The 24,615-nt window shown below is 36.3% G+C and overlaps 1 protein-coding gene across 1 annotated transcript; it reads right to left on the reverse strand.

The window, feature by feature from the left end:
• Positions 1-340: 340 nt before the first annotated feature.
• LOC138390327 (olfactory receptor 10J1-like) lies at positions 341-1,273 on the reverse strand. Its single transcript, XM_069479203.1, is given in 1 exon segment — positions 341-1,273. A coding segment is annotated over 1 exon segment (933 nt).
• Positions 1,274-24,615: the final 23,342 nt, after the last annotated feature.

A 24,615-nucleotide genomic window follows, 5' to 3' on the forward strand; every position in this document is an offset into this window, starting at 1 on the left:
AATGTGGTTTATACTTCAGCAAAATGGACTGGTCTCTTTAAAGTTAAGCTTGATATGAACACTATATCACACTTTGACCTCATAATTATCTTTTGGAGTAGGGCCAGTGGGTGTCTGTGTGAAGTCTGTCAAGTGACCTGTGTTTTTATTCTGTTAACAAAAGTGTTGAGGAAATGACAGTTAATTAATATTAGAGCCTAGCTCCCAGCTTTACTTTTGCCTTGGGCCCTGGCTGGGATGTACAAGACTTCACTGATCACATGAAATGCCTGCTCTATAACTGTACCTTAATGCTTCCATCTGGAAGGCATACACAAGTATTTGGGTAGAGGTTATCATTTTAGAAAAAGGATTTCCTACACTCCACTTTCCGTAGAGCATCCTGGACTTCTTTATTTCTCAGACTGTACACAACAGGGTTTAGTAAAGGTGTTATGATGGTGTAGGTTACTGAGATTAATTGATCCTGATCTTTGGTGTTTTCTGACTTAGGCTTGAAGTAGGCAATGGAGGCACAGCCATAGTGAATAATGACCACAGTGAGGTGGGAGGCACAGGTGGCAAAGGTCTTCTTCCGGCCTTCAGCTGAGGCAATCTTGAGAATGGTGGAAATAATGAGGACATAGGAGATGAAGAGGAAGGTGGCAGGAGCTGTGATGGCCAGGAGGCTGATAATTAAGGTCAGAATATCATTGATGACTGGGGTGGCACAGGCCAGGTCCAACAGAGGTGGGACATCGCAGAAGAAATGTTCAATCAGTGAGTTGCAAAAGGGTAGTCTGAGAATGGCCACAGCCTGATCCAGTGAAAGCGAGAACCCTGCAGCACAGACGGAGGATGCCAGCATGGCACAGACCCTCCAATTCATGATGACTGAGTAGTGAAGTGGGTTGCAGATGGCCACATAGTGATTGTACCCCATTACTGCTAGCAGGAGTCAGTTGGTGATGGCAAAACCAAGGAAAAAAAAGAGCTGAGTCCCACATTCCTCCAGGGAGATGGATTGGCTCAAGCCTACGAGGCTGGAAAGCATGTGTGGGATAATGACCAGGGAGTAGAAAGTCTCTGAAGTGGAGAGGACACTTAAAAAGAAGTACATGGGGGTGTGAAGATGATGGTCAATATGAATGATAGTCACAACGATGACATTGCCAGCCAGAGTCAGTGTGTACAGGGTGAGAAAGACCACAAAGAGTGTGAGCTGATATTCTTGAAAATTGGAGAAACCTTGGAAAACAAATTCTCTTACCTCTGGGTGGTTTGCAGTCTTCATTGAGGATCCAGGGTCCAAAAGATAAAGAGAAGGTCAACACCGTGTTTCAGCAACAGAGACCACCCAGCCCCAGAGCACATAGCACAGATTAAAGGAGCACTAGAGCAAAGGCCCAGTTCAAAACTCAATGAATCAACTTCCTTCCTTCTTCAGGGACATGACAGACTAAGTCCTTGGACTGAAAATAAAGACACACAAAATTTGAGCAACATTTTTAAAAATTTTGATGTAAAACATTCTTTTTAAGTACATCTGGGACATTTTTTAAAAATGATCATCTATGACCCATGAAATTGATTTCAAAAATTTAATAATTGGATTTTCTTAAAACATAGCCATATTTTCAGACTATAGTATGATTAAGGTAGAAAATTTCACAAACACAAAATATGATATCTTGAAAAATTGCAAATGTTTGATAATCTAACCCACGATTCAAAGAAGAGCTCATAATGAAGATTAGAAAATATTTAGTACTAAACAATAATTAAAAAATCATATACCAAAACATAGTCAATACATTTAGAGCATAATAGAAGGACATTTATAGTTTAAATGCTTGTTTGTTAGAAAAGAAGAGGCTGGAAATTAATGAGCTGAGCATCCATTCTAAGGTTATGAAAGCAAGACCAAAAAGAAAGTAGAAGGAAAAAGCCAATAGCAATGAAACAGATGTTAATAATCTAAAAGAAGGATAAAATGTAGAAAATTCACACAGGTAAAAGTTCATAAACTTTAGGTACGTTTTTAGTGAAATTGGCCAAGAAAAACTAGAGAAGATATCAATAAACTATATTATGAATTAATAAAGGCACACACAGACGTTTCAGATTCAAAAGGATGAAAAGTGACATTATGAATGATTTTATCCCAATGCATTTTTTAACTTCAATGAAATAGATATATTTATAGAAAAAATACTTACCAATATTGAATTAAGAATGAGAAAACCTGAACAGTCCTGTAGCTATATCAAGAAATAAACACACTTAAAAACTATAAATGAACAAACTTCCAGGCCAAGACAATTTTACCAATAAGTGTTAAAAAACATTTAATGATAAATTAATTCCAATATTACACAAACTATTTTAGGTAGCAGAAAAAGAGGAAATATTCCTCACCACATTTTATGAAGCTAGAATTATCTTGATACCAAGCTTAAGACCAATCTCACTCATATATACAGATGTAAAATTCTTAAACAAAATATAGTTGGTCTTTCATATTTGTGGGTTCTGCGTCCATGGAGTCAGCCAATCATGGTTCAAAAATACTAGAAAAAGATTCATCTGTACTGGAATTGTACAGACTTGTTTTTCTTCTCATTATTTCACAAGCAATACAGGATAACAACTATTTACATAGCATTTACATTGTATTAGGTTTTATAAGTAAGATAGAGATGATTTAAAGTATATGGGAGGATATGCATAGGTTATATGCAAATACTTCTCCCTTTTATATCAGAGACTTGAGCATCTGTGGATTTTATTATCTACAGGAGATCCTGGAACCAATTCACCTTGGATACCAAGGGAGGGCTTGGGTTAATAAACCAAATCGATTTCAACAATGTATAAAATGGGTACATGACCGAGTTGGTTTTATTTCAGAATGCAAAGTTTATTTAACATTTAAACGGTCCAATTATATGTTTCTTGAAATAAACTGTTTCAAGAGAAAATTCATATGATTATTTCAATAGTTGCCAAAAAAGCATTTTTAAAATTCAATGCCTACTTTGAGAAGAACCCTCAGTAAACTAGGAATAAAAGATTTCTTTAAGGTGATAAAAGCATGTGTAGAGCAAATCTACAGCCAACATCATACTTAGTGGTAAGATACTGAAGGATTCTCTTTAAGCTTAAGAAGATAAGGGTGACTGCTTTATCCATTTCTCTTCAATATTGTGTTGAATATTCCAGCCAGAGCAGTAAGGCAAGAAAAGGACATTAAAGATATAAGGATTGAGAAGGAAGAAATAAAACTGACATGCTTTACAGATGAAGTGATTGTGTACATAGAAAATCCAAAAGAACCTATTGATGAATTAAGAAAATTGAGCAAGCTTTCTGATGAAAAACTTACATATAAAAATCCATTGTATGTCTGTACTTCAACAAACTGATAGCAAATTAAAGGTGCTATCATTAATAGCTTTAAAAAATATAAAGTACCCATGAATAAAGTCCTTTATGGTGAAAATTGCAAAACCTTAATGAGAACAGTAAAAAAGAATGAAGTAAATGGTTATGCTTATACATTGGAAGATCTAATATTGTGAAGATTTCAATTAATCCAAAATTGGCCTATGGATTCAATGCATTTCAATCAGAATCCCAAATGGGTTGGTTTTTACTATTTTGTCAGATTGACAACTAATACTAAAAAAGCACAAAGTACAAGAATAGTCAAACACTCTTGAAGAAGAAAAGCAAATGGAGAGGATGTGTCCCTCAAATATCATTACCTATGAGAAGACCATAGTAATTAAGGAGGTGTGGCATTCTCATAGGGTTAAACGATCAGATCAAGGGAAGACAGTGGAGTTCTGAAATAGGAAAATTCTTCACCACAGTGTTGGCATTGCAGACTGTGGAAAGCACAGACTACTCAGTTAATGGTCCTGGAATAGTTGTTTACCCATAATGAGAAAAAATGAAATTAGATTTGCTTACACCATAAAAAGTCAATCTCAAATGGTTTCAAAACCTAAAAACAAACAAAATAGCCTATTGCCCTATTAAATGTTTACAAGACAATATATGAGAATATTTTTAAATTTGGGGGTAGTAAAAGATTTCTTAAACAAGATATAAAACATAAACAAGATAACTTTTATAACATAACAATTAACTTCTATTTTTCAAAATAATTCACAAAAAAAGAAAAAAGCAAGACAGAAAGAGAGGAAAGATATCTGCAGTAAAAATAACAGATAAAATAGTATCTAATGGATTCAGAAAATCAAAAAGTCTATTAATAGGTATTAATAGATCATTATTATCTATTAATAATGATAAATAATCTGATAAATGGATTTTGATATGAGTGGAAGCACAAATGACATATGAACATGTAAATAGATTTTTATCATTATTAGCCAGAGACAAAAAAGACCACGGACCACAAATTAAGACCACAGACCATTCCATACACCATCAGACTGCAAATAATCAAAACTGTCACAGATACACAGCAGTGGAAGCTCCAATTCCCTACTGGCCAGAGAGAAAATTGATAACAATTGTTTTGGAAAGTAGTTTGACATTATCTGCTAAAGTTGAAAATGAACATGTCCTATGAACCAGCAATTCCACTACTAGATATTTAATCCAGAAAAATTCAAAAGACAAATGTAAGAAGTGTATAGCAACCTTGTTTATTAAAAAAGAAAAATAATAAAAGACAAATAGAAACAAACCAAATGTTATTCAAACGTAGAAAGAACATTTAAATTGAAGTAAACTGTCACAGTGAAATATTATAGAGTATTGAATTAATGACTATAGAGCAGGGGTGGGCAAACTACAGCCCACAAGTCAGTCATCTGTATTTGTAAACAAAGCTTTACTAGAACATAGTCACATCCATTTGTTTATGCATCGTGTATGGCTGCTTTTGCACTACAATAATAGAGTTGAGTAGTTGTGAGGGAAACCGCATGGCCTGCAAAGACTAAAATGTTTACTAACTGGTCCTTTACCAAAAAAAGTTAGTTGACTCCTGTTTAAAGTCATCAAGGGGACTATTTACATTTTTACAAATCAGCATGAATGACTCTTACAGTTATGTTGAATAATAAAAGCAAATCATATATGTATGCATATGTATATATAGTGTGTGTGTACGTGTGCATGTGTGTGTTTCTTTATTCCATTCATTTAATGTTCAAAGGAAGGCACGATAAAATAATGTATTGTCTAGGAGTAATCTGTGTTTTTAAAAAATATGAAATGCTTTTACCTAAAGTTCATTTAACTATTGAATATTTGGCCTATATTTGAAAGAAGTGTATATGAGGCTTCTAGACTTATGATGATGTTCTAATTCTTAGCCTGGGTGAGGGAATCTGGGTATTTCTTTTGTTTTTCTTCTTAAAATATACATTTTTAATATACTCTTTCTAATACATACTATATTTTATAATAAAACTTTTAATATTATACACCTAGAAAAGTGTTCATTATATTGTTAAATGGAAGAAATAGTCCAAAACAGTAAAGGTCATATGATCCCAATATTGTAAAGAAAACAAAGATATATATCCATTTATATGTGAATATGTATACACAGAAAAAAGACTATAAAGATTCTTAAATGAATGTATGTGACATTTTTAAACAAAAACTAATGCAGTATTATGTTTCAATATGTATTATGCAGCTTTAAAAATAATACATATGAAAATGTTGTAATTCAATGAAAAATAATAAGTGAAAAAGCAGGATATGATGTATTATATACAGAATGATCTCAATTATATGAAAATGTGCGTAGAGAAAAGCCTGAATGGAAATCATCTAAATGTTAGTAGGACATGATTCTGCATGGTACAATTATAGGTAAATGTCTACTATCTCCTAAATTTTCCAAAGTTTCCTTGATGAATATGTATTACTTATGCAGTGGGCTGGTGGGTAGGTTCAATTTTTTTAAACATCCCTTGAGGCCATTCTCATAACCATCTCTCCATATTGGTTCTCTTGACATTTCATTTCTTCTGTCGTAGCACTTGTCACATTCAACTAGAATTATTTATTATCTGACTTTTCAAATAGATTTTAAGTTTTTTGGTGATTGAGATTATAATTACTTAATTTCACATCTTTAAAGCCCAGCCCAATTTTTGCCATATCTTAGGCTTTTGATAAGTATGTCTTAAGTGAAGCAATGAATGAAGGGATGCTCTTGAGGTACTTCTAGTCTGAAAGAGGAAACCCACACCTCTGCCAGATATGCACAGAAGCACTTCCTTGGGCACACAGAAACCAGGACAAAGTATTTAAGTGGGAATCTAGGCTTTAGAGCTTTAGGGCAGTGAGAGGTAGAGAACGTGGTCTCTTCCTTTAGGAACATTGCAGGCATATGGAGCATCTGAAGCATCCTAGCAAAAGAAAGATAGAAAAACTCATACAGATAGACAGAAAAGGATAAAGCTTCAAGTTGCAGAAGTTAAGCAGCTGCTAGAAAGAAAAGACATGAAAGGTCAATACAGGAAAAGATGTGTTGGATGAACTAAATGTTGGCAAATCGTTATCACTAAGAAGGGACAAGGACAATTAATCTTGAGTTAGTTTTCCAATTCAGTGAACAACTATCTTTTCTAAAAAGATAGTAGAAATGTATAGAAATATTTTGCATTTTACAGTTTTCTTTATTCTTCAAAGTAATAATACCTCTACTACTCAAAAATAACCATGTGGTAGAAATGTGAGGAAACTTAATTCCAAAAAGAATAAAGGAGTATCACATATTTGATTCATGGCAGAGCTAACTTGGAAACCCAGCTCTCTTGACCCTGTACCCTGAGTCCTTTGCTCTTGAAAAATCTCATTATTGAGAGAAATTCTTTCTGTTTCAGCTGAGACACTGACACATGTAACACTGATACATGGAAGTGAATGAACCTTCTTTAGGAAGACATTTTAAAAAACAGAAAAAATTCACTGTATCTCATTCTGAGTTGGTTTTGATGTCTCTGTGAAGAGGCAGGGATGTGGACAGTGTAAGTGCTACCCAATTTCCTTTTAGTTCCTGACATAGCCACTAATATCTGGTAGGAGGACAATGCTCAGAGGAAAATGATGTTTCCTGCTGCAAGTCTAGCATCTGTCTAGAATGCCCAGCTTCAATCCAGTTCACATCCACATCACACACACACATATTATACCAAGCACATTTTTCTTAAAATAGTGATCTGGATGCCTCCAGGCCACGTTGCTGAATAAGGGGTGGGATATATAATCTGATCCAGGACTGAGCATAACAGATAAGGAGAGTCAAAGTAGCATATGGACTCCAAAAGCTAAAAAAACTGATAAAGTTGGCCCTCATACTCTAACTGGCTGAGGTCATTTGAAAACAAAATGCAGAAACTAACATTTGGTTGATGTCTTCTGGCCTAAAAGTTTAGTGATTACTCTGCAAGGAAATAAAATATTCCCATTTTATACATAGAGAATTTGAGGCTCAGTGGGATAAGCTACTTGTCAGAATCAAATATCTAGTAATTGGGAAGACCAGGTATGAAATCCAACTCCGAGTGTCTGACTCCTGATCCCATACATTGCCACTGAATCAAAACCCTACAGAATGAAAATTCAAGCAAGGTGTTCGGATAAGAGAGGAAGGAGACAATAGCTGTATGAAAAATGCCTGACTCTCAGCCTTATTGACTCAAATACCAGGGACATTAGTGTTAGATGACAACTCTGGAGTTATGAAAGTTGTCGAATTCACTCTTTCTTCCATGACTTTCAGCAGATTCTTCCATTATTTCAAAATGAAACTTATGAGAATACTATATTCCACTTTATAAGCATCAAGTCTCAATCAGCCATCTGCAAGATACAAGGAAAGTGTGAAACTCTAATCTCAAGAAAATCATCAGAAAACCAGAATGGAAAAAGGAAGAAAATCAAAAAAATTAAAATCAATTTTCTTTTCCTTTTTTTAAGCAATAACCACTTACTTCTTGCAAACTTGGCAAAAGTGATGAGAGAAATTCTCTTCAGAGCTGGTGTATCTGAACTTGGAAAAAAAAGTACTGAGATAAGACTTTCTGCAAGAGGCCTGTGTGGAGAAAGAGAAAGCCCGAACCTAGGAGGTATTTCCTGAGTGCAGAGTATGGTGACTAATTCAAGGCCCAGAACATTGACCTCTCTGGTCTGGAGAGTCTTCCTGCAGAGCTGAAATTTCCTGAAACTTCAAATCCAGGGACGTTGTCTATTTACTCCTAAAAGAGAAGCAGACTCATCTGCTCCAGGACTCTGGGGACTGCCTCCTGAGAATCCTTCCAGGGCACAGGGGGCAACAGAGAAAGAGTCTGATGCTCTATCCCAGGGGTCTGATTAGGAATTTGGTCAATTAGTAGAACAAAACTTTTTGCCTTTGGTTAGTGACTCACAGGTGCATGTTGCATCTTAGAAACTGAAATGTGTTTTGTTAACAAACCAAAGAACCCAGAAGAAACATGCAAAATAAAATAACTGTCTCTCATTCTAGTCTGAGAATCATTCCTTCATTTATTGAACTAACAAATATTAATGAACATCTACTTATTCACCAGGCAGTATGCTGAGTACTGAGGATATCGGCATGACAAAAACAGTCATGGTATTTGCTCTTGTTGAGCTTGTCTAGGAGGGAGGTGTACAGAGCTGTAGCTAATCCATTAGGATCTTTATGCAAATTTGAAAATGAAGCCTCTGCTGGGCAGATGCAGCCCATGTGCACACAGCTTGGTGATAAGACAGTGTGTTTATACAAATGCTAAGAGGGCATTCCTTTCTAGATGGAATAGACGGAGCTCTGTATCAAGATGCATGACTTGTCGAACAGACTGTGGGCTGGATTTTATCCTTCACTTTCTCTGTGATTAGGTGCACTTGTGCATTGTGCAGCCTACTCAACCAGGTATGTTTCAAACAAATACTCTCTCAAACAAATACACTATTACAAACAAAAATAAATGCTATGAGAAAAAAATGCAGGCTGTTATGAAATCATATTACAGAAGGGAAAGATTATGCTAGTCTAGGAAGTTTTAAAATATTTTTCTGAGGAATGATATTCAAGCCAGAATCTTTAAGATGAATGTGGGTTAGGGAAGAGAATATAAGGTAGAGAGAAAAACATGAGTGAAGGACTTGGTAGCTTAATGATAATAACTCATTCCAAGAAGTAAAAGAGGCCAAATGGAGCACAGAGAGCCTAAGGGAGAGATGATTGAAGGTAACAGGAGATGAGCTCATACCTGGTCTTATACCACTTCAAGCTTATTGTAGGGCTTACGTGAAGCCAGCAAAGCTTTTTAAAAGGTTAATAGCACAGACGTTCATTTCAAAAAGTCTAGTTGAAATGTGAAAAATGAATGGGAGCAAGAGCAAGTTTAGAAGCAGAAAATTCAATTAGGAGGCTACTGCAATTCTCTGATGAAAGCATGATGGGAGCTTGGAACTAGGATGGCCACATGGAGATGGCTTTGGCTCATGGGGACACATAATATCAACTCATGATAGGCATCCTAGGATACATGGTCAAGAGACCTGCCTTTGCCAAACCTCGTAGTGATTCAAGAGTCATTTCTCAGATGTTTATCTAGAGAAAGAAAGTGCAACTTTTAACAGAAATCGGAAGGGTCTACATTGTGATTCTCTTACTGTACTTTGACATAATACTGACTTGATTCACCATAGTTGAGAATCATCATAGACTCTCACCCAATTTTCAGACTAGAGCCTTTGAATAAAGGGGTGGCCATGTCTCTTTGAGAAGAGACCCTGTGATATTGTCACAAATATATATTATAAACACATATAAATATCAGTCATTATAAAAAATAAACTCTCTTTGAGTGTATTGGATTTACTGAGTTGTAAGGCTTTAGTGGTTGCTAGGTACCCTGTACTAATTTCAGAGCCTTCTCTTGTTCTGGGCCCTACTCAGAACTGATAGTATCATGGGTTACTCATCAAATGCGTTGAAGTAGCTGAAGTGCAATATGTTGCCAAGTGTGTCTAATTCAAATTATACATTTGGAGATGGGGAAACAACCCGGGGTGTGTTTGCGAATCTGGACCACTATGAAATAAATTTCAGGCCAAAATTCCATTTTTTTAGTTAACTTTCATGAGCCTCCATGCTTAATTGTTGCTATGATTTGAATGTCCCTGCCAAAACCCATGTTGAAATTTAATTGCCATTGTAACAATGTTGAGAGGTAGGACCTTTAAGAGACGATTAGGTCATGAGGGATCTATCTTCATAAACGGATTAATGCTGTTATCAGTGTAGTAGTTTAGTTAACACAAGAGTGGGCTCTTAATAAAAAGAATGAGTTTGGCCTGATTTTCTCTCTGTGTTAAAAGCTTGCTTCCAGCTTCAACCATGGGATGACCCTTGCCAGATGCTGATGTCATGCTCTTGAACCTCCCAGTCTTCAGAACTGTAAGTCTAAGAAACTTCTATTCTTTATAAAAATTCCCAGTCTGTGGTATACTGGGACAGCAGCAGAGAACAGACTAAGATACTTGTGCTGGTATCCAGGGATAAGTGTTTGTTCATGGACAGTGTCCAGTAATCTCCCTAAAGTGTGGGGATATCACTTATAATCACTCACTCTAGTGAATGGATACAGGTTTCTCTAGAGAAGACTATAGAGAAAATTTGTAACATGTATTTGCAGCACTGTCACAGAGTGCATCCTCAAGGGGACATTGCCAATCAAGGGGTTCTGGGAACATGAGCAGGCTCTTGTCTGGGAATTAGGTGAGAAGTCATGATTCTCCATTATAGTGACTCAAATCAGGACTATGGTCACCAGTGCTAGAGATTTTAAAAACATATTGTTACCATTATTTAAATTCATTTTCCATTCTATTTTAGTCTTATAAACACCAAGGTAAATTACATAGCACCAAAGAGCTCTGCAAGCAAACAATTCTAATTACTACTGCCACCTGTTTTATCAACCACATATACTCTTTATATCTGATAGGTACATGGTGCCTCTCGGTTTTTGATCTATTGGGATCTCATTCTCCTTATTGAAATCAAGGAGCCATTCAATGGCAACATCTCATATATTCAACCACAGTCTGGAGAGAATAGTCACTAGTAAGTTTTCCACTGTTGAATTCACATTTCAGTCAAACAACTGAGCAAACTGTAAGAGCTACTCTGATCTCCTTGAGAAGATACATTGAGCCCAGAATTCTGGTTAAGTATGCACATCCATACATGTTGCCTATCCTGAACATTATGTTTTTTCCTTTTCTGTCTAACACATTTAGATCAATTCCTATACACATTTACCAGGTTCCTGATGCTATGAATTAGGGGTCTTCTGGGATCTGACATTAGTTATGGTTTAGGAGGCTAGGAGAGAGAGTGTAGTAAACAGAACTTCTAGTAAGGGTGGCAAGAAGAGACCATTAACTCCCTTTTGCAAAAAAAAAATAAGAAAACTAAATGAAATTATCATAAACAACCATTTAGGGACGCTGAAAATTGACCAAAGCAGATAAGAAATTAAGAAACATTTATGCTCAAAAAATAGCTAGAGCCTCAGGTTAGAATAGCAAGAGTCAGTAGTTTTTTTGTTTGCTTGGTTTTTGTCTGGGGGGGTGATCCCAACCTCCTCCTTACCTCCATGTTCAGTGGATATAAACTTTAGCTTTATTTACTTGAAGTTGATTGTGAAAAACAGTATCTCTGGTATCATAGGGGTCAGGCTATATTTGGGGTGGAGGTTTGATGAAAAACTGAAGCTTTCCTGGTGCAGTGTAGCAAACTCACTTGGGAATGGATGGGAAAAACTCACAGATTTGCTACTCTGATATAGGGTCTTCATTTTGAGAAAACAGCAAATAAATAAGCCATAAATTTAACTGTGAGGTCCCACAAATAAGAGAATCATAGGTGGGCTGAGACAAGTTTCTCATATATTTCTGGCTTCATAGAAACAGTGAATGCACAAAGGAGACCCAAGAGAGCCTGACTAAAAGTGAAAGGCAAGTGAGACCTGAGAACTGGCTGGAACTCTGAATGCACACTACAGCTTGCACACAGGTTATCGGCGGAGGGTGAGGCCTTCTGGGCTCTGGGTGTTTGTGCATAGTCTCTGCCTGAACTATTGGCTAACCTCTAAGCTATATAATCATAGGGAAAACCCTAGGAAGCCAGGTTAAAAAATGTTAAAATTGGCCGGGCGCGGTGGCTCACGCCTGTAATCCTAGCACTCTGGGAGGCCGAGGTGGGCGGATCGTTTGAGCTCAGGAGTTCGAGACCAGCCTGAGCAAGAGCGAGACCCCACCTCTACTAAAAATAGAAAGAAATTATATGGACAGCTAAAAATATATATATAGAAAAAATTAGCCGGGCATGGTGGCGCATGCCTGTAGTCCCAGCTACTCGGGAGGCTGAGACAGGAGGATCGCTTGAGCTCAGGAGTTTGAGGTTGCTGTGAGCTAGGCTGACGCCACGGCACTCACTCTAGCCTGGGCAACAGAGTGAGACTCTGTCTCAAAAAAAAAAAAAAAAAAAAAAAGTTAAAATTATAAAAAAACCAAGAAGACATCAGTATCCATATACAGCAGGTTCTGCAGTTTAGATGGAGAAAGCAACTAAAAAAGGGAAATAACAACAATGACATTTGAAAATACAAAACAAAATCTAGAGTTCCTACAATATGTTCAGTTTTTAACTAAATATTATATCATGTAAAGAAACAGAAAAATATGACCCAAAGTTAGGAAAGAAAAAGCAGCCAATAGTAATCGTTCTGAATGGTCCATCTGTTGAATTTAGCAAACAGAGACATGAACAATAGATTTTATAAATATGTTCATAGAATTAAATGAATTTATGTTCAAAAAATTTAAAGGAAATTAATAAAACAAAAAGTTCTTTGAAAAGATAAACAAAATAGACACACCTCTGGCTAGACTAACCAAGAGCACAAAAGTAAAATCTCTAATAACCTCCATTAGGAACATGAAAGGAGAAATCACAACCGATGCCACAGAGATACAAGATATCATCTATGAATTCTACAAAAATCTTTATGCACACAAACTGGAGAATGCAGAGGAAATGGACAAATTTTTAGAAATACATAGTCTTCCCAGGCTCAACCAGGAAGAAATAGAGTACCTGAACAGACCAATATCAAGAACTGAAATTGAAACAGCAATAAAAAACCTTCCCAAAAAGAAAAGCCCTGGTCCAGATGGGTTCACACCTGAATTTTACCATACATACAAAGAAGAACTGGTGCCCATCCTACATAAACTATTCTCCAATATTGAGAAGGATGGAATTCTCCCCAACACGTTCTACCAAGCCAATATAACATTGATACCCAAACCAGGAAAGGACGCAACAAAAATAGAGAACTACAGACCAATTTCTCTCATGAATATAGACGCAAAAATTCTCAATAAAATACTAGCAAATCGAATCCAAGTACTTATCAAAAAAATAATCCACCATGACCAAGTGAGCTTCATCCCAGAGATGCAGGGGTGGTTCAACAGACATAAATCTATAAATGTAATTCACCACATAAATAGAAGCAAAACCAAAAACCATATGATCCTCTCAATAGATGCAGAAAAAGCATTTGACAAAATTCAACACCCTTTTATGATACGAACGCTTAACAAAATAGGCATAGATGGAACCTACCTAAAAATGATACAAGCCATATATGACAAACCCACAGTCAACATCATTCTGAATGGGGAAAAATTGAAAGCACTCCCACTTAGAACTGGAACCAGACAGAGCTGCACACTGTCCCCATTACTTTTCAACATAGTATTAGAAGTCCTTGCGAGAGCTAACAGGCAAGAGAGCAGAATCAAGGGAATCCAAATAGGGAAAGAAGAGATCAGACTCTCACTTTTTGCTGATGATATGATGCTATATCTGGAAAACCCCCAGGATTCAACCATGAGACTTCTGGAATTGATTAACGAATATAGCAAAGTCTCAGGCTACAAAATTAATATACACATATCAGAGGCATTTATATATGCCAATAACAGTCGATCAGAAAACCAAATTAAAGACTTAATACCCTTCAAAATAGCAACAAAGAAAATAAAATATCTAGGAATATACCTAACTAAAGAGGTAAAGGACCTCTATAAGGAAAACTATGAAACACTGAGAAAAGAAATAGCAGAACTTGCAAATAGATGGAAAACTATACCATGCTCATGGATTGGAAGAATCAACATCGTTAAAATGTCTATACTACCCAAAGTAATTTAAAGATTCAATGCAATCCCTATTAAGCTAACAACATCATTCTTGACAGTAGTAGAGAAAATAATTATACACTTTGTATGGAATCAGAGAAGACCCCGTATAGCAAAAGCAATTTTAAGCAATAAAAACAAAATGGGAGGTATTAATTTGCCAGACTTAAAACTATACTACAAGGCTATGGTTCTTAAAACAGCCTGGTACTGGCACAAGTGCAGGGACACAGACCAGTGGAACACAACAGAAAATCCAAATATAAAACCATCCTTATATAGACACCCAATTTTTGACAAAGCGGGAAAGAACATACTCTGGGGACAAGAATCCCTATTCAATAAATGGTGCTGGGAAAATTGGTTAGCCACATGTAGAAGACTGAAACAGGACCCACAGCTTTCACCTCTCACAAAAATCAAATCACGGTGGATAATAGATTTAAACTTTAGGCATGATACAATCAGAATTCTAGAAGAAAATGTAGGAAATACTCTTACAGACATTGGCCTAGGCAAAGAATTTATGAGGAAGACCCCTAAGGCAATCACAGAAGCAACAAAAATAAATGAATGGGACATGATTAAATTAAAAAGCTTCTGCACAGCCAAAGAAATAGTCACGAGAATAAACAGACAACCTACAGAATGGGAAAAAATTTTTGCACACTACACATCAGATAAAGGACTGATAACAAGAATCTATTTAGAACTCAGGAAAATCAGCAAGAAAAAAATCAAATAACCCTATCAAAAAGTGGGCAAAGGACATGAATAGAAATTTTTCAAAAGAAGATATAAAAATGGCTAACAAACATATGAAAAAGTGTTCAACATCTCTAATCATCAGGGAAATGCAAATCAAAACCACAATGAGATATCACTTAACCCCAGTGAGAATGGCCTTTATCAAAAAAACCCAAAACAACACATGTTGGCGTGGGTGTGGAGAGACAGGAACACTCATACACTGCTGGTGGGACTGCAAACTAGTGCAACCCCTGTGGAAAGCATTATGGAGGTATCTTAAACAGATTCAAGTAGACCTGCCATTTGACCCAGCAATCCCATTACTGGGCATATACCCAAAGGAAAAAAGGTCATTCTGTAACAAAGGCACGTGTACCCAAATGTTTATAGCAGCACAATTCACAATTGCAAAGATGTGGAAACAACCCAAATGCCCATCAATACATGATTGGATTAGTAAACTGTGGTATATGTATACCATGGAATATTACTCAGCTATAAGGAATGATGAAGATACGACATCTCTATGGTTCTCCTGGAGAGAGTTGGAACCCATTCTATTAAGTGAAGTATCCCAAGAATGGAAAAACAAGCATCACATGTACTCACCAGAAAATTGGTTTCCCTGATCATCACCTAAATACAAATCTGGAAACGACACCAATTGGACATCAGACTGAGGTGGGGGGTGGGGGAGGGGATGGGGGTATGCCTACACAATGAGTGCATTGCGCACCGTTTGGGGAGTGGTAACACTTGAAGGTGCTGACTCGCGAAAGGGGGGGTGGGGAAAAAATATGAAACTATTGTTTTTAACTTGCACTGTTCACTTAATAATTTATCATGAATATTTCCCATATTATTTCATATCATTGTACAAGAAATAATGTATACATTATGAGGACATACTGTATCTAACAAGATATACTGTTAGACTCTTTGATTCTGTAAAATTAAATTGAAAAAAAAAAATAACCCTATCAAAAAGTGGGCAAATGACATGAATAGAAATTTCTCAAAAGAAGATATAAGAATGGCTAACAAACATATGAAAGAATGCTCAACATCCCTAATCATCAGGGAAATGCAAATTAAAACCACAATGAGATATCACTTAACCCCAGTGACAATGGCCTTTATCAAAAAATCCCAAAACAACACATGTTGGCGTGGATTTGGAGAGACAGGAACACTCGTACACTGCTGGTGGGACTGCAAACTAGTGCAACCCCTGTGGAAAGCATTATGGAGATATCTTAAACAGATTCAAGTAGACCTACCATTTGATCCAGCAATCCCATTATTGGGCATATACCCAAAGGAAAAAAGGTCATTCTATAACAAAGTTATATGTACCCAAATGTTTATAGCAGCACAATTCACAATTGCAAAGATGTGGAAACAACCCAAATGCCCATCAATACATGATTGGATTAGTAAACTGTGGTATATGTATACCATGGAATATTACTCAGCTATAAGGAATAATGAAGATACGACATCTCTATGGTTCTCCTGGAGAGAGTTGGAACCCATTCTGTTAAGTGAAGTATCCCAAAAATGGAAAAACAAGCATCACATGTACTCACCAGAAAATTGGTTTCCCTGAACATCACCTAAATACACATCTGGGAATGATACCAATTGGATATCAGACTGAGGTGGGGGGTGGTGGGAAGGGATGGGTGCATGCCTACATAATCAGTGCATTGCGCACCGTTTGGGGAATGGTCAGACTTGAAGGTGCTGACGGGGGTGGGATGGGGAGGGGAGGGATATATACCTACATTATGGGTGCAACCCGCACTGTTTGGGGAACGGACATGCCTGGAGCTTTGACTTGGGGGGACAGGGGGTACATGGGCAACGTATTTAACCTGAAATTGTGTATCCCCCATAATAAGATGAAATAAGAAAAAAAGAAAGAAAAAAAAATATAATGGCACGGATCCAAAACATGGAACTTTCCAAAAAGGAATAGAAGCTATAAAAATGCAAATTCTAGAGTTAAAAACTATAGTAATCAAAATTAAAATTTCACTAGATGGTATAAATAGCAGATTTGAGATGGCAGAGGAAAGAATGGTGAACTGGAAAATCAATCAATAGAAATTATTCAGTCCAAAGAACAAAGAAAGAAAAGAATAAAGAGAAATGAAGGGTCTCAGAGACTTGTAGAACAAAGTAAAACATTCCAACAGAGATGTAGTGGGAGAAATAAAGAATAAGATAAATAAATGGGTAGAAAAGTATTTGAACAAATTATGGCTGAAAACTTCCTAAATTTGATGAAAAACGTTAACATAATAGATTCAAGAAGCTCAACAAATCCTGATGTGAAGAGAGCCATATATAGACACATCAAACTGCTGAAAGCTAAATACAAAGAGAAAATCTTGGAAACAACCAGACAAAGTGACTCATCATGTACAGGGAAAAAAACAATATAATTAACAGCTAACTTCTTAACAACAACAAAAAAAATATAGGGCAAAAGATAGGGAAATGGCCTCCATATTGTTGAAGGGAAAAAAACTTTTTAATAATGAATTCTACCCCTAGGAACAATATCCCTCAAAAATGAAGGCAAAATAGAGTTGTACCCAGATAAACAAATATTGAATTTGTTGTTAACATATCTACCCTCCAAGGAATACTAGAGGAATTCTTCAGGCTTAAAGGAAACCACAGCTCTCAGTAACTTATATCCACAGGAGAGAATGAAGAAAATCAGAAATTCTGTCTGTATTGGTCAGATTTCTAGAGAAGTGGAACCAATAGGATAAATGAGATTTATTGCAGAAATTGGCTCACACAGTTATGGAGGCTGAGCAGTTCTCTCACGTGGCCTCAGTTTCTTCATTTACAAAATAGGGATAATAGTTTTTACATACATATCTACTTTATTGTGTTATGGTGAGATGACATAAAAGAATATGAAGGATGCAGAGTAAAAGGCAAAATCTGGTAGATTATCATCATCATCACCAACACCAGCACATTATCATATCGTCAATCACAGATGAATAAACAGAGGCCCAGATAAGTGTCAATGTAAACACTCATCAAGTTAGTGGCAAATGTGGAACTAAAACCTGGGTAAACCAAATCGCTAGTCTAATGTTTTTCTTCAATATTATCAAGGTGCCTCCTTAGATTGCTACCACTACCAGAACTACCACTGAACAGAATTTCAAGTTAAATTTGATCTTACCTACCCAGAACAACCTATGAGGCTGGATTTCCTGTATTTAAGCCCTGGTTTCACATTTATCAGCTCAGTGTCTTTGGGAAAGATATATAACATCTCTGTTTCTGTTTTCTCTTCTGAAAAGAGAGTATAATAATGCTATCTTATGGGATTACTATTAGGGTTAAATGAGTTAATATGTATACATTGCATAGTTTAGTAACTAGCATATAAGAACATATATGAAGTGTTATCAATTATTTTTTGTAGAAGTAGTAACTATAGGTACACTGAAAGAGCAAAAATGAAGGAGAGGGAGTCTCTAAAGGTGTTACAATTGAGTTGGCAACATAAAGTCAATATAAAGAAATGATGGAGTTAAAAATATGTTACAATTGAAAATAGGACCCCTATCTCTTGCCATATACAAAAAGTAATTCAAGATGGATAAAAGACTTACATGTAAGGCATGAAACCATAAAAATTCTAGAAGAAAGCATAGGAAAAACTCTTTTAGACATTGGCCTAGGCAAAGAATTTATGAAGATGACCACAAAGGCAATCACAGCAGCAACAAAAATAAATAAATGGGACTTAATTAAGTTAAAAAAGTTTCTGCACAGCAAAGGAAATAATCAACAGAGTGAATAGACAACCCATAGAATGGGAGAAAGTATTCACAAACTATACATCTGATAAAGGGCTAATATCCAGAATCTATGAAGAACTCAATCAAATCAGCAAGAAGAAAACCCACAATCCCATTAAAATGTGGGCAAAAGGCATGAACAGAAATTTTTCAAAAGAAGATAGACAATTGGCCAACAAACATATGAAAAATGCTCAGCATCACTAATCATCAGGGAAATGCAAATTAAAACCACAATGGGATACCACCTTACCCCTGTCGGACTGACCATTAATAAAATGTCAAAAAACAATAGATCTGGCATAGATGCAGAGAGAAAGGAATGCTTATACACTGTTGGTAAGATTGCAAATTAGTACAACGTCTGTGAAAAACAATATGGAGATTCCTCAAAGAAATAAATGTAGACATACCATTCGACTCAACAATCCCACTACTGAGTACCTTTCCAAAGAAAAAGAAGTCATTTTATCAAAAAGACACCTGCACTTGAATGTTTGTCACAGCACAACTCACAATCACAAAGATATGGAATCAACCTAAGTTCCCATTAATTCATGAGTGGATTAAGAAAATGTGGTATGTATATATAACACAAAGTACTACTACTCTGCCATAAAATGGAATGAAATAATGTCTTTTGCAGCAACTTGGGTGGATCTGGAGACCATTGTCCTAAGCAAAGTATCTCAGGAATGGAAAAACAAACACCACATGTACTCTGCAATAATTGAGAGCTAAATGATGGGCACACACAGGAACAAAGAGATGTGAAGGACACTGGAAAACAAGAAGAGGGAGGTGATGAGTGGTAAAAACTTACCCAACAGGTGCAATGAACACTAGTAATGGACACACCTAAAGCCCCAACTTAAGCATTATACAGTGTATCCATGTGACAAAAATATTTGTACCCCCTTAATATTTTGAAATTTTAAAAAGGTGACAATTGAGTGGCAACTTTTACATATTTTAAGACTGCAGACACTCATTAACATTGATTTGGGCTATGGATAATGAGATGGATTTATTATGTGGAAGATGAACTGGCAAGGCTGAAGCCGTGGGCCAAGGTGAGCCAAGGGCTCCAAAATGTACATAGGGTCTGTGACAAGCATTGCAGAGATGAGAAAGATCAGTGTAAAAGTATTAAAAGCTCATACAATAGAATTTAGGGGCAGGATTGATGACTTTACCTAGAGACTTTAAACTGGCTTCAAGTGTCAGAGTACCTGAAGGTCAGCCCTCTCTGTACCTGGCAGCAGGGATCCGTGTGTAAACCCTACTTGACAATTGTTGCTTCTACTCTCTCAAATACGAAGAGTCGTTCCATAAGGTGCCTTAAGCTCCCCTCCCTTGGCATCAGAGAAATGGACAGAAAATTTAACATGGATCTTAGCAGGACTATGCCCACCCTAACAAGGGAAATAAATCAGTCTTTTCACCCCAGAGATTGTTCCTAACAGCCAAGCCAACTTTGCTCTCCAAGGTGTTATTCTCAGAATTAGGAAATGAGTTACCTAATGAGGTCTCCAGGCACTCTTCTGTTTGGATTGTGTCTTCTGCCATTGATCACTTGGGAGTAGTAAGTACTATTTTGGGAAGGAAAATACCCAACATTTGGGACAGCTAATTTGGTCCCTCATTAAGAACACGCAAGGCAGAGTTACTGCTTTGTGACCCAAAGACGATCTTCTTCCAGTGGGTAGGGCTATGAGAATCTAGGGAAACCTGATATGACTTTTTCTGTTTTCCACTTCTGGTATCAGACACAGGGAGACTGAGAAAGACATTGTTTCCTTCTCTTCTAAATAGTTTCTTTTAGGTATTGCATTCTAGGTGGTGTCTAAAGATTTGTCAGTGAAAGGAGAATTCCTATTAAACCATAGTTCTACTCAATATGACATTAGTGACCCTCTGATAAGGAAATTCATAGACAATTCAGTAAAATAGCATAGTTCTATAAAGTTATCTAAAGTTAAATAACTGATGTGTTTTAAATGATTTTAGGAAAGGCATTGATGAAAAATTTGGAAAACATTTTATAACTATTAGTAGAAATCCATACTCTACTGTTGCAGCCAGTCAAATTTCCAGAGTGGTGAATGTGATTCAGGCATGAGCACATCTCTCTACAACACTCAAAAAATGGGCTACTTGGTGAGTTTCACTTCAGTACATGTTGGGATGGGAATGCTTATTATAGAATATATTGTTATCACATAGCCAGTGATAGTCTGTAGATGTAGTGGGGACATGGACTCTCATAAAGAAGGATGTGATTTCTAGGATTTTGGAAATGTGGATGAATAGGCTAGAAAAGAGAGACATACAATACTTGAAAGGCCTATAATTAGGTCCTATACCAAAGGCTGCTGAAGAATCTAAGCTCCATGAGAGCAAAGACCATCTTGGTCATATTTGTCTCCCTAGAGTTGACACAATACTTATACATTGTGATTACCCAATACATGGAACTACTGGTTAAGCAAAACAAAATCCATGGGGTATTTTTTCTTTTTGAGATTTCAAAAGCTGCTTTACTGATACATAAAAATTGTACATACTTATGGGGTGCATGCGATTTTTGATGCATGTGTACAATGTGTAATGATCAAATCAGGGTAATGAGGATATCCATCTCCTCAAATGTTTATCATTTCTTTGTGTTGAAAACATTTCAAAACTTCTTTTCTAGCTATTTTGAAATACAATAAATTATTATTAACTATAGTCACCCGACTGTGCTATTGAACACTAGAATTTACTCCTTCTATCTAACTGGATATTTGTACCTATTAACCTGCTTCTCTTCATTCATCACCTACTTCCCAGCCTCTGGTAACCATTATTCTACTCTCTACCTCATGACATTAACTCTTTTAGCTACTACATATGAGTGAGAACATATGATATTTGTCTTTCTGTGCTCAGCTTATTTCTTTTTTTAAATTGATGCATAATATTTGTACATATTTATGGGGTACATGTGATATTTGATGCAAGCATAGAATGAAAATGTACGAGACATTTTTAAAAATTCAGGAGACAACAAGATAAATAAGTTTTCTTCTATAGGGGAAAAAATGTAAACAGTATACTAATCTAGGATTGGGTCGGAGACAAACCTTGTTTCACTTATTTTGTCATTTTTCTGAAAAAAAGGAAAGGCAATAGAATCTCCAAGGTCAAAAACATTATCTGAATTTTGAGGTTTCTGCCCATCTGTATCCTCTCTACTGTTTTATTTCTCAGCTTTCCCATCTCACCTACATTTTCTAGACCCCTGGAGAAGTAATCCTCCTCTTGCCTATGTTTTAAATTTCCCCATCCCACTCAGTAGATTATTCTGTTAGAATCTCCTGTAAAATGGTGTTGTGATAGAGTTTTTTGGGCATTAGCAATTTAGAGTTGATTAATGGTTTGGAGGAGGAAGGAAGCAAATATTCTAGGCCACAGGAATGAGTAAGGTCTTCTGGTTAATAAAGCTAAATTAAGTTATAAGAATAATATAGATGAATTTTAATATATGCAAGTAATTATGTAATGGAAACTATGATTTTATAGTGATGGGTCTCAAACTATCAATTATAGCCCAGACAAGGGATCTAGATGTCATTGCAGATTGTTCCTAGATATATTAGTTGGATGAGCTACTATGACCCAATGGGGAAGTAAAATCTTATGCATCTTCAGTAAGGGGATTAGAAAAAAAAAACTGAAAATCATATTCTATCTAATCCACACCTGTGTTAGGGTAACACATGACATGCAGCAGTGTATGGATGTGGTCAATACACTTCAAGAAATAATTTTAAAGAGAGTAAAAAGTCCATGTAAGCAATTGGAAGGGAAATAATAACATATAAAGTCAAAGCTGGGATAATCACACCCTTGTTTACAAATCTGGGAATGTTAAACTGAAGCACCTCCATCCCTACCCTTCTCCTCTTAGAAATTTAAACTGGCTCATTTGTGAAAAATAAAAAGGAATAACTGTCAATAAAATTATTCTTTATTATTTCCTATGAGCCAAGTGCTAGATTGAACTGTTCAAGTACATTAATCTATTTAATTCTCATGGCAACTCTATGGAATGTTACCATAGTCAATTTACAAATGAGTTTGAATATTATGCTTAAAATTCTGAGGAAGAACTGATGGAATTTACACAGGAGAGCTCCTCATGAGCAGTATTTTAGAAAGAATATAATGACAACATCCAGGAGGAAGCCTTAGACTGAAGTCATTCAAAATGTGGGAGATTATTTAGGAGGCCACTGCAGTGATCATAGAGGATGGTGATGGTGGTCAGAAGTTGGGCGTTGGTAGAAAGCATGGAGAGTAGGGACAGAGAAGATAGAATTTTGGGAGGCATTGTCTTTGGATAGAAAAGGAAAGGGAGATAATTAGCATGGCTCTTAGTTTTCTGAATGTAGGTTATGGTTAAACGTGATGGCTATTATCAGGGGTAGACATGGGCTTAAGGGGCAAGGTTAAATCTGCCCCAGTATGATCTCCCATGCTGGGCTCACTTGGCATAAGACAAAAAAGGTGGGCCAGCTCATTTCTATCTTCAACACAGCTTGGAATATGCATGATGGAGGTAAAAAATAGGATGTTTGGTCCTTCTCTGTTTAAATGAATTTTATCTTTGCTTTCACACTAGGAAAATCTATTCCCTGTTTGAACAGACAGCTTCAGATTCATTTTGTCATCTTTCCTGCCTTTGGCTAAGATTCAAAGAGATAAGCTAACTACTGTAGTGCTTTATCAAATCCATTTTCATGATCTTAGAGGATATATGTTGCAGAAACTCTGGGAAGAATAGACAGTAGAAGTGCTCTCTTTTCTAGTCTTTCATGCTCACAGGGGTACAGGGCTTAGAGAAGTAAAGACTAGGACCTAGTGTTCTGGGGAGGAGAACTCATTCTAAGGACACTCACAGGGTATTTGGTATTGAATGCTGCTGACAGTTTTGAAAGGATATCAGTCTCAGATCTTTTGTCTTTCATTAGGTTACTGTTCCTCAATGGATCCTTAGGGACTAATCCAAGAATGTGTTGAGGAGGAACTATAGAGCTGGGCACACTCCACGTATCACCTGCTTCTTCCCTGAACTAGACCCATCTCTTCAATGGCCAGGTAGTTGTTTCTTTCTTTCTTTAAACAGCTTTATTGAAATAGAATTGATATGCAATCCACTGCATACATATAATATATACATTTTGATGAGTTTGGCCATATGCATACATCATCATCTTAATTAATGAAACCATCACCACAATTAAGGTAATAGACATATCTATCACCTTTATAAGTTTCCATGTGTCCCTTTGTGTTTTGTTTTGTTTTGTTTTGTTTTATTTTGTTTTGTGGTAAGACACTTAACATGAGATCTACCCTGTTAAAAATTAACAAGTGCTTAAGTGCATAATACAGTAACATTGACTATAGGCATCATGCTGTACAGCAGATCTCTAGAACTCATTCATCTAGCATAATTGAAACTTTATACAAGTTGCACAACAACTCTCCATTTTCCCCTCCCTTGTCCCTGGTAACCACTATTCTATTTTCTGCTTCTGTGAATTTGACTATTTTAGTTATCTCATCTAAGTGAAAATCATACAGTATTTGTCCTTCTATGACTGGATTATTTCACTTAGCATAACATCCTTCGTGTTCATCTGCATTGCTGCAAATGGCAGGATTTCCTTCTTTTTTAAGGCTGAATTTTATTCCATTCTACGTATATATC

The sequence above is a fragment of the Eulemur rufifrons genome, chromosome 8 (assembly GCF_041146395.1).
Source record: "Eulemur rufifrons isolate Redbay chromosome 8, OSU_ERuf_1, whole genome shotgun sequence".
Lineage (NCBI taxonomy): Eukaryota > Metazoa > Chordata > Mammalia > Primates > Lemuridae > Eulemur > Eulemur rufifrons.